Here is a 19,000-nt window from a genome sequence, read left to right on the forward strand (position 1 = left end):
CCTGTCGACAGTTCGGTGCCCCCAGAGGGTGGCCTCTCTGACCAGCTAGCTGGTGGGCAGGACAGCGAGTCTGAGAGCCAGGCCCCCTCCCTAAACCTGTCAGAGCCCGCTGGCGACAGGTCTTACCACCTGAATGTTTAAAAATGGATTCAAAGTGCTTGGAAATCGAGAGTAATGGACGGTGTTAGGAATCTGGTGAGCAGGTGCCCCCTTTCCTTCCCATTGGGACTTGGGGTGGGGGAATCCCTACAGCTTTTAGTTTTTCCTCCCCACATGAGGTTTTTATTGTTTCTGTCGTCGTTGTTGTTGTTGTCTTTGAAAAACAGCCTATAGCATCCCACCCTCATGGCACCAGGCTCAAGAGTTCAAGCCAGGACGCAGGGCCCGCTGGGGAGGGAAGGGGCCCCTCTGGAGGGGACTCTGGAAACTGCTCTGTAGCACACAGCCTTCTTGCTGGTCAAACAGGACACGGGTCCCCACCGTTCTTGTCTCCACCCTGACCTCTCTGGCTGGCTCTGCACGGAGGGGCAAGGAGGAGGGCGCTACTGGAGAAACGTGGGTCCTGCGAAGGCTGACACACGGGTGTTCACGGGGAGCGGCAGAAAGGCTGGCACTTGCGTTCGGCTCAGCCGAATGAGGGCTGGGTCTGAACTCCGCGCCAGAGCTGTGGTGTGCACAGCCGCGAGAAACCCACCAAAGCCTTCCGCAGTCCCCCGGAAGGAGGGACGCTGCCAGGGTACGAGTGCAGAGAGCAGAGGGGCCCGCCAGGCTGTCCCCTTCCCACTCATCTGGGCCAGAGCCACCCCACCCCACCCCACGCCGCGTGTCCCCTCGGCCCAGGCCTGCTCATCCTCACACGGCCCTGTCCACTCAGGGGAGCCGAGAGAGGGGGGGTGGGGTGGGGACAGAATGGGAATGCTAAAAAGTGCCCCCCTCGGCTCTCCACGACCTTCGCTTCCCTGGCCCGCCCCGTGCCGGGGTCAGGCGAGAGCACAGGTCAGAAGACACACGTCCTCCCGAAGAAGAGGGAAGGGCAGGCCCAGGAGGCTGGGGCATGCACAGAGCACCATCCTCGGGAGGGGGTGTTTCCGGGAGACCTGCTCCCCACCTGCCCCGGGCGGCGGCAGGCCGGTCCGGGCCCCGCAGCCCCCGCAGCGACGCGCAACGCCCCTGAATATCAGGGAACGGCCGGGAGAGCCTCGTCCTCTGCCCCGCAGAGGCGCCCCCGCTCGGTGGCGCTCCGGGCCTACACGTGAGTCTGCATGCGCTGCTGGAACCGCTGGCCGTAGTCCGCGTGCTGGGACGTGTAGGAGAAGCGCGTGGCCGTGGCGTACTTGCCGATGGGGTCGTAAGGCTCGTACGCGGTCCGCTCCAGGCCCGACGGCGGCGCCTGCGGGTAGCCCAGTCGGTAGGTGGGGTAGCCGGCCGCCGCGGGGAAGGGGTGGGGGTTGAACTTGTCGTAGTTCTCGAAGGACAGCGGGCCGGCCGAGTCGGCGCCGGCGGGGGCGGCGGGCCCGGGGGCCGCGGGCTCGGGGCCGAAGTCGGACGCGGGGGCGCGGCCGTAGGAGCTGAGCTGCGCGTAGCCGCTCGAGTGCGATAGGCGCGAGGCCGGGCGCCCGTCGAAGCGCGCGGGCCCGGGGGCGCGGTAGTCGGCGTAGAGCACGGCCCGCGACGCCGGCCGGTCCTCGTGGGCGCGCACGTTGTAGTAGCCGTTGGTGGGGTCCTGGGGGCGAGGGGCGGGGTGGAGGCGCGGCCCTGGCGCACCTGCTGGGTCCCGCGGGGAGCCCGCGCCCCTCCTCCCACGCCTGCCCGTGCCTGCCCCGCGCGCGCACCTTCATCTCGTACTCCTCCCGCGTGTCCATGGTGTCGCAGCGCAGGTCCTGCTTCAGGTCCACGTCGTCCTTGAAGGACTGCGGAGCGGCAGGGGTGGGCGTCAGCGCTGGGCCGGCGTCGCCCCCCCTGCGGAGCCCGCCCCAGGCCCAGGGCCCCCCCCCCACCCCCCCTCACCCCCGGTGGCTGGCAGGGTCTGGGGTCGGAAGGCCAGGAGAGGGCGCGGGGCCCTGGTCCTTGTCGCTGACGCACAGTGACCTTGGGAGTGTGGCGGCCCCTCTCAGGACTGTCTCCTCATCTGAGCAGGGGGGCGAGTTGGACCGGAAAACTTCCAGGGGTTTCCAGCCCTGTGCGGGAAGGGTGCGGCGAAGCGCGCACCCACGGAGGGCCGCCCCCGCCTGTGCTGCGCTGGAGGGAGACCCGCGGGGCAGAGCACGTGCGCGCGCAGGTTCGTGGGTACACGCATGAGCGTTTGTGCGCCTGTGTATTCGCGTGAGCGTGTGTGTGTGTGTGTGTGTGGCAGGACCAAGGCAGGCTGACAAAGGGGGGACAGAGGGGAGGTGGTTAGTAGAGCTGGGGGCGGGGATGGAGGTCCCGAGAACGTGAACAGGGGAGTGGGCCAGGAGGAGCGGGACCCTCACCGAATAGATGGCCTTCATGACCCGAGTCGCAGTGGACACGCTGGCGGTATCGTCCTCCCGGTCGGAATGCATCGTGAGTGGCTCGCGGTTCACCGTCTCCACCTTGATGTCCAGCTTCCTCAGGGTCACGTCCTTGCGACCTGGGGACAGGGAGGGGCGGCCCTGGACACGTTCCGCCAGCCCCCCCAGGCCAGCCCGCTGGCCGCGCCTCGGGTCTGCCTGCGCCGGAGGTGGGGAGGCGGGGAGCTCTGGGCGGTGGGAGGCCCCTACTCACTGCCTTTGCGGCGGCGATAGAGGAAGAACGCCAAGGCGATGAAGGAGAAGGTCAGCAGGATGCCCGCTCCGATGGTGGCCCCGGCGATGATGCCCACGGGCAGCACCTCTTCGGAGGGAAAGACAGGCGAGGGTGAGGCTGGCAGCTCGCGGGTACCTGAGGCCAGGCACCACGAACTCCGCCCGCATCCAGGGACGGGGACGGCACACTGTCTGCTCGGGAGTTTGAGAGGAAGGTCTGCGTCGTGTCCGGGTTCAGGCCCGAGCTCCGGCTTGGTGAGTTGGGGGCACAGCCATGTGTCATCCCCGCGGTGTGGCACAACGTGACCCTGGCCCTGGCGGTCGGTCCGTCCCTGCCCTGCAGCCCGTGCGCCTGTGAGGTTTGGCCTCTGCTTCCTGGGCTGGGCTGCTCTTGAGGCCAGCTGTCGCCTCCCGATCTGTCACCGCCTTCCCCCCCCACCATTGTCAGGGTGGCATGGGCACCCACCCTCCCAGGGCTCCCACGGTTCTCCTTGGTTCCCCCGCTCCCCAGCGCTGAGGATCCGGGGAGCCCCCTTCGGGCTTTCTCTCCCTGCCCGGGGGTCCTGGATGCATCAGATCTGCAGGGAGCTCTTCCCCTCCTCGATGGGTGGGCCCCGCCTTCCTCCCGCTGCTCCGTTCTTCCCCACTGACCCTTTGCCGGCACCCTCAGCTGAGACACACCTGATGGGAGGCCCAGCTTTTCCTCCTCAGACTTCAGAGCTTCCGGAAAAGTCAAAGGCAGTGCCTCCTTTGACATGCAGAGTGTCTTAAAGGCGGAAGGATTCTCGAAGAGGTGGGGAACCACACCCTACTACTGGGCACCTCCTACGTGCCCAGTGTTTTATACACACGTGTCATTTAATCCTAAGGACGACCCAGTGAGGTCGGTGGTATTATGCCCTTTCACAAAGCATTTGATTGCCCTCCCGAAAAATCCTTCTACTCTGAGCACTGCTCCATGGGACCAAAAGCTCCGAGAGGGCAGGGCCCGTGTCTTGTCACATGCATCCCTGTAGCCCTTAGCACAGGGCTGGGCGCAGCGTGGATGCTCAATGAATGTTTATAAAAGGGAGTGGCTGTCCCCAGCTGAGCGGAGGGCGGGCCCGGGAGAGCTGTCTCCCCACGAGACCCACTGGGGGAGAGTAGACGGAGCCCCCCCCCCCCGGCCCCGGCTGTCCTGCGCCCCGGCCACAGTCACCTCGCTCCTCCAGTTGGATGATGGCCGTGCCCGGCCCGAAGCTGTTCCAGGCCGTGCAGTTGTAGTGTGTCTGAAAGTCGGCCTCCATGACGTTGTTGATGGTGAGTGTGGACAGCACTCCGCTACCCGAGTTGGTCCTCTCCACCGTGTAGCGCTCCAGCGTCCCCACCTCCAGGAAGTTCTCCTTCCATGCCCAGGCCTGGGGTGGGGAGGGCAGGCGGTGAGAAGGAAGGGGCAGGTGGCAGAAACACCCGACCCGGGCTCCAGGCACCCTCGCCCCGTGAGCCCTGTGCGTCCCTAGGCCCAGCCCAGCTCTCGCCCTGCAACAAACGCAAGTTCACCCTGTTGCCTGGAACCGTGGCCTGGAACCTCCAGCCTAGGAGGAAAGTGGCTCTGGACATGATGGAGATGTATGCCGGGAACATTCGGACATGCCCAGGGACGTTCTTTAAAGTGCAGATTCTTGGGGCTTAACTCCTAACTATGAATCTCCAAGGGAGAGATCCAGGAGTCTCTATCTTCATAACCATCCCACGGACGCAGGTGCGGCTGGGCCGACGAGCCGCTCTTTTGCCCAGACCCTTATAATGGGGAGGATCCCTCGCCCAGGAGGGGGTATCCCCAGGCTCCTCCCTCCCTGACCTCCCAGCTCGGGGCACCCCCCCCCCCGCCCCAGGTCCCCTCCCTGAATGGAGCCCGAGGGAAGGGGAACCACTGAGCACTGGCTCCTTTCCAGGGATCAATCCTCCCAGCTCTGCGAGGAAAGCCCCCGGGAGCAGAGCCGCCGGCTGCCCAGGCGGCCGTGGTAATGAAGTGTCCCTGGGCAGCCCTGGAGTTAGCCAAATGGTCATTCAATGTGATGAGGGGTTTGACGGTTAATGGGCATGGAAGGAATTAATGGCTCATGGTGTGGGGAAGAGAAAGGAGGGTGGAGGGGAGCTGGGAGGAGGAGGCAGAAGCAGGGAGCGGAGGGGCAGGGGCCAGGCAGGGCAGGGAGGGGAAGAGGGAGCAGGGAAAAGATGGGAGAAGCCCAGGAAAGGGAAGGGGACGAGGGACAGAGAGCAGACGGTGCCCCGACCTTTCACACCTGTTGCTACAGTCACCTCACAGCCACCCTATCGGGCGAGGACACCGCCCCCGTTTTGAGGATGAGGAACCTGAGGTTGGAAACGCCAAGCACGTGGCTCGGGGTCCCGCAACAAGTGAGAGAGGAGGTGGCATCCGAGGGAGGACGGGGGGCAGAGGGACGGAGCTGCGTGGGGAGCTGGCAGCGAAGCAGGTGGCTGGCTGTCCGCGGACCCGGCACTCACAATGCGGTCGGGGGGTGGCGTACTCCCGATGAAACACTCCACTTTGCCGCCGTCACCCCTGACGGCATACTGCACCGCCTCGCTGGAGATAATGGGGGGCCCTGCGAGCAGGGAGACGCGGTCAGGGCCGGCCGAACACGGCGGCACCTGCCCGCCCAGGCCCAGCCCCAGCCCCGAGGGCCGCTCACCGTTCACGTAGAGGGGCACCTCCCTCTCGGCCACTCCGATCCGAGGCACGATGGCCCGGCAGGTGTAGGTGCCGGCATCGGCCTGGGTCACGGACTTCAACAGCAGCTGGTTGCTGTTACTCAGGACCTGGGCAGAGAGAGCAGCCTCGGGTGGGGAGCCGTGGGGCCTGGGCCCCTGGGTCTGGGTGGGGCCCCGCATTGGAGGCATTGGAAAGAAAGCGGGAAGGGCCACAAGTGAATTCCCAGAAGGGAAAAGCGTGCGTCCCCTGACTCTCAACGGGGCCTCGCGGGCTGCGGTGGTTTTACAGAGGACGCAGCCTCTCGGGTGGTCTGTTCTAGGGCTTTTCCCGCCAAACAAGGTAGGAGGTTTCACCCTGGAACCCCTGTTCTGCGATCCTGGCCCGAACTATCTAACGCAGGTGTCCGTAGAGCTGCAGGGTTCAACCTCCCCACCCTCCTGTGTAGGTCCAGCCACCAGATCTCCCCCCCAGCACAGGTCCGTGTGTCCCTCCCACAGCCACCGAACCGGCCAGCTGTTCTGCAGGGAGAAGTGGGTCTTGATCTCAAGCACTGGCCTCCTCCTCCCCCAAATCCCAGGACCCTAGAAGCACTCTGGCTTCGACTCGAAAAGCACTGTTGCCCTTCCCTTGCCCCAACCCCGCTCCCCCGCCAGAGCCAGAGTCCTTCCCCCGCCAGCCAACCCCAGCACTCAAGACAGGCAGCAGGCGTCTTACCATGTTGGAATCCTTTTTGGTCCAGGTGAGGGTGAGGGGCGGATTCCCCACCCAGACACAGGTGAGGGTCACATCAGAGCCAATATCTGTGGTCGTGGGCTTGGGGTCAACCACGATCCGGGGGGCAACTGCGTACAAGGGAACACTAGTGAGGGTCTCAGTCTCATCGGGGGTCAGCTCCAACCGATCCTGTCTCCCTTCTGCTGCCCTCCCACCTCCCCATGCCCGTTCCCGCTCCCCACCCCCACCCCCACCCCCACCCGGACCCTTTAAAGGCCCTCGATCCAGCCCCGCCCTTGCGGCTGCTCACAGTGGACGTTTACTAAGGTGCTGACGTTGGTGCTTCCCACTTTATTGTGAACCTCACAGGACACAGGCTCCGTGAAGAAGGAGTAGTCGACGTTCGTCTGATAGCGACTCTCGTGCGCATCTTCAATCAAGAAGCCCCCCTTGGCCCACCTGGGGAGATGGCAAACAGGGCGGGGATCAGGGCTCGGGGCCCCGGTCCGCCACGCCCAGTGGCACTACCCCAACCCCCGGCACCACCCCCACTCCAGGCCCAGGGTGCCCCCAGCCCCCACGCCTTGCACCTGTAGCCCAGGATCTCGGGGTTGGCTGTGGCCTGGCACGTGAAGACGACGCGCTCACCCTCCTGTACCGTCTGTGGCTCGATGGACAGGGTCACCGTGGGAGGGTCTGCAAAGCAGGGGACGGGAAGGGGCTTTTCTGTCCCTCAAGCTTCTTTCTCTAACACACACACCCAGCCTTCCCCACTGTGCGGAGACCTGGGGGTCGGAGGTCACGTCGCATCAGCTCCAATAAATAAGCCACCTCCCTCACCTTTACCCCGTGGAGCCTCCAGGGGGCCGGCCAGGGTGCGGGACCCAGGCTGCCGCTGAAGGGACAATTGGGATGTAATGGTGCATCGTGGCCACGAGGCGTCAGGGTGGCCCCGCGTGGCTCCCTGAAAGGGGTGGGGGAGGGGCGCCTCCAATCCCTGCCCAGCTCCCTCCCTCCTGTGGGCGGAGGGACCCTGCGCTGAGCATCCCCTGAGTAGCAGCCTACATTTGGGGATAATCTGACACTATCATTTAAGCGCCACCCCCCCCCCCAGCCCCAAGAGGCAGGAACGGGTCCAAAGTCCCTTCTCTGAAGCCCATGGGTTGGGATGTGTTTCAGAATTCGGCATCCCCCACAGTCTGGAAAGGGACTGGCACGCACAGACCACGGACTATGTAGGATCCCGCAGGGTCTGGGCAACACCCCACAGTGACATAGGGGATAGACAAGTAAACTATGAAGAGCCTCAGTTCACGTCTTGCCAGGAAATTGCTTCTAATTTGGAATTTCAGAGAAGCGACTGGAGGTCCGTATTCGATTTTCTTCTAAGCACACAGAATTGGAAACTGAGGCTCGCAGAGATTAAAGCACAGCCCAAGTCACACGCTGGATGAGACCCAGGAGCGGCCTGGCTCGCAGCCGATGCCCCTCCCGACCCTCTGTGCCCACGGCCGCTGGGTGCTCCCGCCAGGGGATCCAGGGGGTGGTGACAGCAAGCATCTGTCCTGGGATCCCCAGAGGATTCCCGACGGGCACCCAAGGCCCCCTCCCCCCACCCCTGCCCCCAGCTCCGCTGTGGGACCCCTGCTCACGGTGCACATCCAGCTCGATGGAAGTCTCCTTGCCGCTCGGGACGGCCTCGTTCACGCTGCGGCAGGTGAACACACGCCCGATGTCCAGGTCTGTGGGGTTAACGAGCAGCTGGCTGACGGTGGTCTCCCTCTTCCCATCCTTCAGCAGCTCCTGGGGCGGGACAGGCGGGAGGCCGGGTCAAGCCAAAGCACCCCCCCTGCCCCCGAACACTGTGGTCAGGGTGGCCCGGCCCAGAGACAGGCTTGCGCTGGAGAGGCATGTCAACTTTTACCAGAAGCAGCCTTCAAACCCCCGGCCCCAACCTCTCCCCCAGGTTGGCTTTGGTTTGGTTCTCAATCGATAGACTCCATTTTTTGGAGACGTTTTAAGTTTACAGAACCGAAGAGAAAATGCGGTGAGTCCCCAAAGGCCCTGCCCCCAGACCCCACAGCTTCCCCTGACGAACGTGATACACGAGGACACTGCAGGCGTAAGCTGATGAACCCGCGGCCCTGCATCCCTCCTGACGGAAGGCCACGGTTGCCATCAGAGCCCACTGTGTGCGTCCTCCTGCGCCCCGTGGTTCTGAGCCCCATTCCTGGGATTTGTGGAGCGCAGGGCAAGTTCCTCCTCTCTGCAAAGTCTCCGTGGCCATCCCGGCCCTCAGGACCCTCCCAGTCGGTCTGTCCGGCTCTGCTCCGGGCTCACGGATCCTGGCCTCGTAGGTACTATGCTCCGGTGCTCTCCGGCTAGACCGCAGGCCCCTGGAGGGCAGGGAGGGCTCACTGGCTGTCCCACTGGCTCCGCGGTGGCCAACCTGAGGCCCCTGAATGTGGTCACAGGACCCCTAGGGCTGTTTTCCACATTGCAGCTGTCTAAGGGAAACCGGACTGCCTGCCGGCACCGGGCCCTGCGCTTTGACAGCCACACGCACGCCTTTCCCGGGCAGGAGCAGCACCAGTGTGGTTCGCTAGCACTGGCCGCTGCTGCTGCTTCCCAGGGATCCGCTGCCTTTAGTAAACGTAAGAGCAGAGCTGGACCCCAAGTGGCCGTTAACAAATCGGCTTGTTCGGTCGCCAAACTATCTCCAAATAGGTAGCCCTCAAGGAGAAAAATAGCGGGTGTCTTGGGGGTAGAAAGCTAAACACCTGGGAGGCCGAATTCTCCTTGGTCAAGTGGCGAAGCCAAGGCCAGAGAGCGGAGACCTGTCCGAGGTCACACAGCCCGTCGAGGGCAGAGCTAACCCGGTTCCGCCCCCGGGGCCGCCCTGCGCCGCACACAGGCGGGCAGGTGTCCCCCAGGACCCAGCAAAGGGCTAAGCTGTGTGTTTGCCCACAGCTGGCCGAAGGGACCCCACACAGGGGGCGTGGATCCTGATTCCAGCTCCTCCCAGGAGGTCCCTGGGTGGCTTCTCGGTCGCAGCTTCCTCGCTACGCGACGCACAGGCGAGCGCTGCCACGTCAACGCCTCACCTGTGCCACCTGGGCGCACGCACCCACTACAGGCCGAAGGTGGAGGTGCCCAGGGGAGAGCACGGCCAGCCGTGCTGCCTGCTGGCCGTGTGACCTCGGGCAAGGCAGCGACCTCTCTGACCACCGTGGTGAGTAGGAAAGGACACCTGCCTTACGAAGCTGCGGGGGCTTAGGAGGGACTGTCCACTAGGAGCTCGGCGTGCACCGTGCCTGCACGCAGTAGGTGCTTAACCCGTGCAGCTGGTGTTACCGGCACTCAGGCTCCACTAGCCACTGACTGCACCCCGAACCTGGCAGCTCCCGCCCGCTCCGTGGCTCTCAGCCTCCCCCACTACGTGGTGAGAGGGCTGGACCAGAACGGCCTCCAAGGTCTCCTCTCACGTCTGTGGCCCCCGAGCCTGGGTCGGGCCCACGTGGGAACGGAAGGCGCCCTGAGGCGGGGCCGAGGGGCCCGGGAGGGGGCAGGCAGCGTCTCACCGTGCTGGCCACCGCGCCCTCCTGCTGAGTCCCGTCCCGGAACCAGATGATGGTGGCGGCGGGCTTGGCGTTGAAGGCTCGGCACGTGAGGTTGTGTGGCGTGCCCGCTTGCAGCAGGATCACGGGGCCGCCGTCGATCCTGGTGTCCTCTGGGGGGACTGCGGGATGAGCGCAGCAGCCGATCAGGACGCGGCCAGCCCCCACCCCTGGAGGCGTCCCTCCCTCTGCATGACCACCCCGTGGCAGGGCGCTGCTGTTCCCGGGGGGGCTGCGCCCCAGGCCACCGGCCACCCGTTCTTTCCCAGCCCTTGTGGTGGATGAGGGGGGGTGGCCTCAACCAGGGAAGAGCTGGGCACACCCGGGGAAGCCTGGCACGGGAGGGTCTCCTCAGTCTGTGCCGTCCCGAGTGCCCTGTGCCCGGGGGTGGCCTGACAAGCCGGCTCTATCACAGCAGCCTCCCGAGTGGGCCCCCTGCCTCCAGTCCCCCGGCCGTCGACATCCATCACCCCGGCAGGTTATTTTCTCCGGCGCTGCTAAGACCGTGCGACTTCCCTGAGCAGACACCTCCGATGGCCGCCAACTGCCGCGGGCACCGTCACCGGCATCTCAGCCTGCCTGCCGGGCGGCGTTCCTCCAGCCAGCCCTGCACCCTCCTGCCTCCTCGTCCTCGCCCCTGCTGTCCGTTCCCCCGCCACAACCCGCCAGCCAGACTCTGGGCAGTTCCCAGGCAGGGGCTCTGAGTTCCTGACCTGCCTGGTGTTTGGGTCACTTGGGAGGACGGTCCGGGCCCTCCTCCCAGCCTAAGCTGTCACGCCAGAGAAGCAGGGACCACCCCTTCCAGTCTCACTGGCATTTCTCCTGTCTCCAGCACCTAAGAGCGGCCACAGTAGGCTCTCGCTAACAACTTAAGGGATCGAATGGATCGGATTCCCGACGCCAAGAAAGAGGGGGTCTCTCTGTGCCCCGTCCCCACAGGCTCCTAAACGCTCAAGCGATCCAATCACATGTTCCTTGAAGGTAGGACGGCCTCTCTCTCCGAAAGCCCGAGGTCCGGCACAGCTCGGTGGACAGCAAGCCCTCGGGGATGTTAGCTGAATGGATGAGGAAGGGACCGAAGAGATCGAGGCAGAATTTCGATTATGATCTTCCCGCCGCACCGCGTTCATCGGGCCAGCGGCGCAAAAGGCCTGTGTTTGCCTTGTGCTGGGAACGACCACCAAGACCCAAGGCCAGGGGGCTCTTGGGAGACAGCCCTCGAGCGCGGGCCCTGGAGGCCCGTGGAGCCCGGCGGTGGGCAGGGCCATCCTGGAGGGTAGGAAATGCAGGTCCCGAGCCTGGCAACCGCCTGCAGCCCGTCCGCGTCGTGCACGCAGAGTGGTGGGGTCTCCAAGCAGGAGGCCCCGGTCTCCAGCCCCAGCACGTCTGTTTACCTGCCGTGGGATCTTGGCTGAGAGTCTCAGTCTCTTCGCCAGGGGCCCTCGTGAAGGTCACCTGGGGTGTCGGGTCTGGCCTGTAGTGTGCGGGGCCCGAGTGACACGTGACATGTGTTCACTCGGCTGCTCGGACGACGGCCAGCTCCCGGCCCGCTGGGGCCCTGGCTCCTCCCCTTTGCTAGCTGCAGAACCCGGGGCTGGGGCCAGACGGGTGCACGTTTGCAAGCGGGACGGCAAGGAGTTAAAGGTGGAGGGAAACGGATCAAGAGCCACCACTCGGGGTCTGCTGGTCTGCGTGGACCCCTGCAAGGTCACGCCTGCTGTCTCGCCCAGGAAGAAGGTCCTGGACGAGCAGAGGCCCTGCACGCCGACACGGGCCACCGTGTCCGGACGCAGGAGCCCCCCGGAGGGAAGGCTTCTCCTCCCATGGGCCCTCCCTTCCCCAGAACGCTGGCAACTTTCCCCTCGTTCAGGGAAAGACCATCCCTCTGTCACTAATCTTTCTCTTCGTTTCTGGGACAAAGGCAAATAGAGCTGTTGAAGCGTCTGCTCGGCCATCAGTTAGAGGGCACGTGTCCGTGTGCAGGCCTGTTTACGAACACACTGTGACAAATCTGTCCATCAACACGCACGTGTGTGTGTGTGTAAAATTCTAGAAAATAACACTGACACCCTGTGACGTCGGAATGAGATCGTGGATGTGAAGCCAGCTGTAAACTGTGGTGTGATCGGCAACATTTCCGCCGTTCGTGGAGCGCCGACCGACGTGGCAACAGGCCGCGTGCGGGCTGCGGGCAGCCCTCACCACGGGCGTCCTGCGTTAGCGCTTCTGCGGTAAATACCAGTAACCCCAATTTGCAGACAAGGTCCTGGGGCTCAGAGAGGTGCAGAAATGTGCCCAGAGGCAGGAGAGTGAGCTAAGCAGCGGGGCCAGGGCAGGGACCGGGCCCACTGACCCTGGAGCCAAGCCCGTCCCCGCGGTGGCTGGGGTACAGCTGTGGCTGCTGATGATGGGGGGCCACAGGCCTGCAAGTCTATCCCGTGTCTGTGTCTCAGTCCGCAGGCTGGCCTGGCCTGAGGCAGGGGGCGGGGAGGCCACCTCGGAGCAAGGCTGCAGATGGGGGGGGGGGGGGGATCTATCAGGCACTGGACGCAACCCACGCTGGACCCCGCCCTGCCCAGTCTCCAGTCCCCGGTGCCACGAGCAAAGCTGGACGGGAGCAGGTGAGCAGGGAGCGCGCAAGAGATAGCCTGCCTCCCTAGCCTGCACGCGGCTGCAGGGGGGGTCGAGAGAGAGATGAACAAGGGCAAGGAGATCCGCACTAACCTCTCACCTCTCTTCCTCCTGGGGCCTCGTCCTGCCCCCCGCTCGTGCCCCCCAAATCACCCAGATAGGCTGGGAAGGCCCACACACGGACCGTGCCCTCCAAACTGGCCACCCAACAGCCCCACTGTGCGCTCCGCCTCAGTCTCCTGCAAGCTTTTTAACAAGGTACTCCTCCATCTAGGGTCCCCGTTGATATCCTCCTCTTCCAGGAGGCCTTCCTTGAGTGACCCAAGACACTGGACGCCATTATAAGCCCCGTTCCTGCGATGCCGAGAAGCTTGGCTGGCCTTTTGTCTTTTATTTCTCTGTCTCTGGGGGTCCGGGTGGGAGAGGGAAGAGAGTATCAGAGCCTCCTCGTTAGGATGGGGTCCTCCAGGGCCCCAAACACAGGCCGTTAGGGAGGGAAAAAAGAAGAGACAAGGACTTCCAAGAATTCCACGTCCCTTAGGTGTCCCAGGCTGGCACGGGGCTCACACACACCCCAGCGAGGGACAGGAGACGCCATGATGGCACCCCACGCCCATCCCTGGAGCCACCCTAAGTCTCCCCAACATCAGTGCCATGCTTTGCTCATCCAACAGGATGAATGAGCCCCCCTGCAGCCCTGAGTCCTCGCCCTGCGGGGCCCTGACACCCTGTCACCTCACTGCCCAGGCCCTCCCGGTTCACAGCTCCCCGGGGCAGGAGCGGCAAAGCAGAAGTTGCTAAGGAGAGGCTGGTGGCCCCGTGACGCATTAGCGACGGGCAGACTGATCCCCAGGGGTCGTGACCTCTTTGGGTCACAGTGCCAAAATGGCCCAGGCGTCCCGACTCCTAGCCCAGCCTTTCCCTGACAGAAGGAAGACTTCTCACGCCCTCCCCAAACCCCAAGTAAAACCCTCCTCGTGTCCAAGCTCAGGGTCTCAGCTCCTCCCTCCCCGGGGGTTTGTTCCCCCATCTCAGCGATTTCAGTAGGAAACGGGGAAGGGGCAGCACGGAGGGCAGAAGGGAAGAGGGAGGGTCTGGGCCGCACCAGGCTGGAGGGAGCCCCTTGTGCAAAGGGCCCCAGCGGGGAGGCCCACAGAGGGACATCTGCTCCGCTCCAGCAGGACCCAGCCCCCCGACCCCGGGTCTCAGCCCTCGGGGCTCATTCCTTCCGGTCCTGCTCCCTGGGGCTCCCGAGGGGCCTCCAGCGGCTTCTCAGTGCCCAGGGAGGAAAGGAGACGGTGTGGTGCAGCAGGGTAGGGGCTGAGTGAGGAGGAGGAGGGGCCCAAGGGGCAGTTGCCGGGGCCGGAGGCAGCAGGGGGAGGACGGGAGAACCGACACGCCTGGGCCAGGAGGGGATTTGTCTCCACCCCCCTGGCTCTGCCCTGACAGGGCCTTATGTTCAGCAGGCAGAGCCCGGTCCGGCCGGGCACACCGGGCACCAGGCCTCACGCACCCACAGTCCCGCCAGGGGAGGCCCACGTGCCTGCTTTGCTCTCCTCTGCCGGACTGGGCTTTGGGAGAAGTTTAGACAAGGATCTGGGGGCGGGGCGGGGGGGGGCAGGACAGGCATGAGGCCGGGAAGTGAGGAGTCCAGGGGACACGGGGGAAAGAACCCGAGGAAGGGGGGGCCGGGGCATTACTGAGCACGGTGAGCTTGGCCCGTCGTGAGCGCAGGGCGGCCTCCGTGGCCTGGCACTCGTAGGAGGCGTCGTCAGATAGCTCGGCGTCCGTGATCTCCAGGTTGTACTGCCCAGCTTCTGCAGAGCCCATGACCCGGTACCGCGGCCAGGCTGCAGGGACACACAGGGCGAGCGAGGTGAGCCCCCCTCCCCGTGCCGGCCTGGGAACCAGCCTGGACCACCCGGGCCCACGAGGGCCCAGACCGGTCCTCCTCCCCCCCACCCTGGCCTGGGAACTCGCCACAGCGGATAAGACGGATGAGGTCCCACGTGGGACACTGTGATGTCACCCCTGGGGCAGGAGCGACAGGGACACCGGAAGGGGGAGATGAGAAGAAATCTCCAGAGCTGTTGGCAGACAAATGTCTCTCATAATAATAGGAAGAAAAGAGGGGGAAAAAAGCAGAGAGGAAAGGGGAGGGAGAGGGGGAGGGCATGTGGGTGCTGGAAATACAGGGCATCGCAGCACAGATGGGGCTCCCTGGGGCCGGGGGAGCCAAGGCCGCACCCTTACTCGTGATGCGAGGGGCGGACGAGGCAGGGTCCTCCGGCGCCCTGAAGGAGCCCCTAACCCACACGGTCCCTGTGGTAGGTGGGCCCCTGAGCCTCCGGACCCCTCCCCTGCAGGCTCCCACCCCCTCCCGGGCACCCTTCTCCCGGGCTCCCCAGCGGCTCCCTCCCGTTATCTCCCTCTGTCCAGGGAACGTTGATCCTTCTCAGTCCATATCTATTGATCTCTCTCTCCCAGTTTCTCTCCTTTTCTGTCACCAGTAGACCCACCAGCCCACCCCTCTCTCTGCAGGACAAACCCCCCTCCCTGTACTAATGTGCAAAACCCACCGCCAACAACCTCAGCCCCCGGACGCGACAAAGAGAACAGAAATGCACGGCCCCTCCTGTGCCGGTGTCATGACGCTGCCTTACGGCGACCAGTGACTCTTCACGAAGCATCTTCTCTCATCTGGTTCAAAAGTCACAAACGCCACTCATAAGCCCGTGACTGTGACGCCTAGTTTTGCACAGCAGCAAACTGAGGCCCAGAGAGGGGAAGCGGCTTTCCTAAGGCCGCCCAGCTCACAGGCGGCAGAGGCAGAAGAACCGAGGTGTCTTTCTGCTCATCCACTGGCGGGAGGCCTTCCCCAAAGCGCCTTCCCTTGCTCCGTCATACAGGAGGCTGTTGGCTGTGTTTTCCTGAATCGTCACGTATGCTTCAGCACCGGCTGCGTCTTCCGGAATGCGTAGGGAAGTGAGTGCCCAGGCTGACACCAAAATGGGTTTTCGGCCTCTGAGCAGACGTCGCCCGGGCAGAGGCAGGAGAGGGGACTCGGAGAGGAGCTAGAGAAGGGTGGCCGCCCAGGAGCGTGTGCCGGGGACGGGGCACAAGGACAGGAGAGGCTGGATACTGTGGGGGGGGGGGGGAGCAGCCCACTCACCTTTGAGGCCCTGGCCCATGCCCAGCGCCAGCCCGTCCTTGGTCCATTGCACGATGCCCGAGTAGTTGAGCAGCACGCAGGGGAGCACGGCCCGCTGTCCTGCCACCACGGTCTGGTCGGCCGGCTCCTGGCTGAAGCGGGTCTGGGTCCCTGGCGGAGATAAACGGGCACGGGGTAAGGCCACGCGGCAGGGAAGGGGTTCCAGCAAGCGGCCACCCTGCAGCCCCTGCCCCACTGCAGCCCAGCCCTTGCCTTCAAGATGCACACGCTCGCCCCGGATTCCCTCCTCCCCCCACCCCCTCCCCGGCCCACGGGACCGGGTTTCAGGAGCCGAGGCTCAGCTGCCAGAGGGAGGGGCACGGTGTTACAGAAGGGCCTGACACGGGGCCGGGCCAACCCTCTCGTGCTGCAGGCAGGACACTGAGGTCCGAGGGGCGAGGAAATTACCCAAGGGTGCCGGCGGGGGCGGGGGGTGGCGGGAAGCGAGCTGCAGAGTGCGGCCTCGACCCTGAGGCTCGGCCCTCCAGCTCCCAGGACTGGCCCGCCACCTGCTGCCTCCCTCCACCCCCCCTCGACGCGTGCCGCGTCCACGACGGGGTCATACCACCCCCCCCTCAATCCCGGGGTGTGGATGTGCCACAGTACCCTTGCACGTGTCATAGGAGGCACAGTGAGGTAGCACATGTGCGCAGCCACGCAGGACCGTCCCCGAGGACGCACGCAGTGGGCGCGCGAGGGCGGGTCCGGCCACAGGCTGCCTGGGTCTCCGGGGGCCCGCGACGAGCCTCGGAGCCCAGTTCTCAGCACGCTCGCCTGCCCCACCCCGTGTGGCTGCCCCCTGCCCCCCCAGCTCCGGGGCACGGGTGCGGACGCGCGGACGCGGCGCCCCGTGCTGAGCCGCCCGCCGTGGGGGAGCCGAGCGCGCGTGTGACTGTCCCGCTCTCCCTCCGGCTGCCGAGCCACACATGGCCGCCCGGCCGGGAGCGTTTGATTAGAGAAGCTGCTGCGTAATTGCCTTTAATTGTGGAGCCCAAATGGAGCAGGGAATTGGACTGCAGCTGCTCCCCCCCCATCCCCCCACTGGCTCCCACCCCGGTGAGCCAGCGCTGGTCCCGCCGGCGGGGCAGGCCTGGGCACCTCGCTCCGGCCGCCCGGGCCGTGCGGAGAGGGGAGATGGCAGAGGCTGAGGTCTGGGGCCTCCGAGCCTCGTCCCCAATCTGTCAGCTTGGTCCAGAGCTCAGGGGACTCCTCCCTCTCCTTTCCCTCCCCAGCTCCCAGGTCTCCGCAGAGACCACGGTCCCCGCATCCAACCCTTTCCAAAATTTCTCTCTTCTCCACTCCTCTGTGTAAGCAGAGGGAACCTGTCCCTCCTCATTCTGAGACCTCCCCCGAAGCCACCAGAGACAGGCCCACCCCCCCCCCCCCCCCGCCAGGTTTCATCCCCTCCCTTCTGTTTCCGCCTCCAGCTCCATTTCTCCCCTTCTCTCCAAACTGGCCCCACATTCTCTTCTTCCAGGAAGCCCTCCTGGATTGATCCCGTAGCTCCTTGGACAAACACAGCTTGTCTCATCGCCCAGCCCTGCTGTCACAGCTCTGTCCGTGACGTTCCTGTCCCAAACTGTAAGAGTCTATGCCCATGTTTTTGTCATGGGGAAGAAGGCAGCTGGTGGGTGGGGGTATATGACCTACTGATTCTACCAGAAAGGAAACCTCTCCTCCAAAGCCAAGGGCCGTGCCATCTCCTCCCTCTGAGTCTCCCTGGACATCTGACACCCACATTGTTTGCGGTACACAAAGGGGACCGAGAGAGAGAGGGGGCAGGGCTGGGAGTGATGGCCAGCGTATGATTTAACAGAACGAGGCAGCCTCTGCTCTCGGTTTAGTGTACAAATTCAGCTCCTGGGGTCCGCAGGGGCTGGGAACTTAGAACCGGCGCCCCTCTGCACACTCCATGGGCAGCCCCCCACTCTGCCGACCTGCCATCCATCCCGCATTTCCAGGGATTCCAGCGGCAGGTGCTGAGATCCTGGGGGAGGGGGTGGGTCAGGTGAGCAGCGAGCATTATTAATTCAGGCATTGCCCTCATTATTATTCAAATTTATTCATATCTTTGCGCATTCCCTAGTGCTGCTACCTGCTGCGAGCCCCCCCCCCCCCATGCACGATTCTCCTTCCCACGGCCCTGGCCCCGGAGCCCAAGTCACCGTGCCTCAGAGATGGGACTCGTATTCACAGCCTTCTTGTGTGACCGGACACACAGGAAACACTAAGAAGCTGACGCTGCGGCAGGATGGAGTGTGAAGCCGTGTGCAGAGATGGGGACCTTGCCGGAGGGAGGGGCCGGTGGCTTGGGCATGCCCCCCCACCCCCCAGCCCAGCTGGCCTGCACAACGACAAGTCTGGGCACAGACTGCAGGGTCCCTCTTAGGAGCACAGGGGTCATAGGAGCACAGGCAGGTTTGCACAGTGCCTGCACCACACTTCCTAACTGCGACCTTGGCCAAGTCACTCTCTGAGCCTCCCTTCCTCACTGGTAAACCGAGGCATGATAACGCCTGCCTCCGGGCTTCTGTGAAGGCTCGTGGGTGAGGCATAAGGCAGGCCCGGTACCTCCCCCTGCGTGGGCCCACTCACTGCGGCTACGGCCCTCCCCGCCCCTTGGCAGCTGGATAGAGGCACCCCGGAGACCGGAGCGGGGACATGACAGAGAAGGCGACACCCATCGATTCGGGGATCTAAGAGTGGAACCTGCTTTGCTTTAGGCCTACTTGAAGCAACTCAGCTGGGAGACAGAGGGATGGAGGCAATGACCCTGAAGAGTCAGAGGGGAGGGAAGATGAAGAGGTCTCGGGAATCTCACTCAATGGGAGGGCAGCCTGGGTCCTGAACCTGTGAAAAGCACACGCACGCACGTTTTCCTGCCCCAAAGCAGCCCCTGCAGTCAAGACAGCGTCTGAGACAGAGGCCGGATCCCGCGGGTTGTCCTGACCTGGCTGCACGCTGCCCTCATCAGCTCCTGCGCCCTCTCCAGGCTTCTGTCACCCTGCCTGGTCGGGGGCAGGGAACCCTGCTCTCCCACTCACCTCCTGTGAAGTCTTCTCTTCCATGGCTCCCCGCTCGCCCTTGGAACCCTTCTTGCTCACTTCTTACCTCTGCTATCATGTGGTTCCCACTGTGCTGCCCACCCCTGCGCCTGAGCCCTGGGGGCTCCTGGAGGCTGGACTGTGTCCCTCAGAGCCCCCTGCCGTGCTGTCCCAGCACAGTGGCCTGGCTGCCAGGCCCACAGCAGGTGTTCCGAAGAAGTAAGCACTCTTCGCCCTGCGCCCCACCCCCTGACCCCATCAAGGAAAGGGAGGCAGAGTATGCCTGTCCCGGTCAGGCTCCT

At 64.6% G+C, this 19,000-nt stretch overlaps 1 protein-coding gene across 1 annotated transcript in view; it reads right to left on the reverse strand.

The window, feature by feature from the left end:
• Window positions 1-1,137: 1,137 nt before the first annotated feature.
• The window catches only part of KIRREL1 (kirre like nephrin family adhesion molecule 1), a 47,095-nt gene continuing 29,232 nt past the window's right edge, over window positions 1,138-19,000 (reverse strand). Inside the window, exons 6-19 of the mRNA XM_032591721.1 lie at window positions 15,616-15,832; window positions 14,144-14,293; window positions 9,777-9,934; window positions 7,848-7,998; window positions 6,786-6,891; window positions 6,506-6,654; window positions 6,196-6,323; window positions 5,462-5,588; window positions 5,274-5,374; window positions 3,964-4,162; window positions 2,746-2,853; window positions 2,472-2,611; window positions 1,833-1,910; window positions 1,138-1,723 (exon numbers count right to left, since the gene is read on the reverse strand). Coding sequence (XP_032447612.1) covers window positions 1,247-1,723; window positions 1,833-1,910; window positions 2,472-2,611; window positions 2,746-2,853; window positions 3,964-4,162; window positions 5,274-5,374; window positions 5,462-5,588; window positions 6,196-6,323; window positions 6,506-6,654; window positions 6,786-6,891; window positions 7,848-7,998; window positions 9,777-9,934; window positions 14,144-14,293; window positions 15,616-15,832 — 2,289 coding nt within the window. The 3' untranslated portion in view covers window positions 1,138-1,246. The remainder of the gene's footprint in view (window positions 1,724-1,832; window positions 1,911-2,471; window positions 2,612-2,745; window positions 2,854-3,963; window positions 4,163-5,273; window positions 5,375-5,461; window positions 5,589-6,195; window positions 6,324-6,505; window positions 6,655-6,785; window positions 6,892-7,847; window positions 7,999-9,776; window positions 9,935-14,143; window positions 14,294-15,615; window positions 15,833-19,000) is intronic.

Source organism: Lynx canadensis, chromosome F1 (assembly GCF_007474595.2).
Source record: "Lynx canadensis isolate LIC74 chromosome F1, mLynCan4.pri.v2, whole genome shotgun sequence".
Classification (NCBI taxonomy): Eukaryota; Metazoa; Chordata; class Mammalia; order Carnivora; family Felidae; genus Lynx; species Lynx canadensis.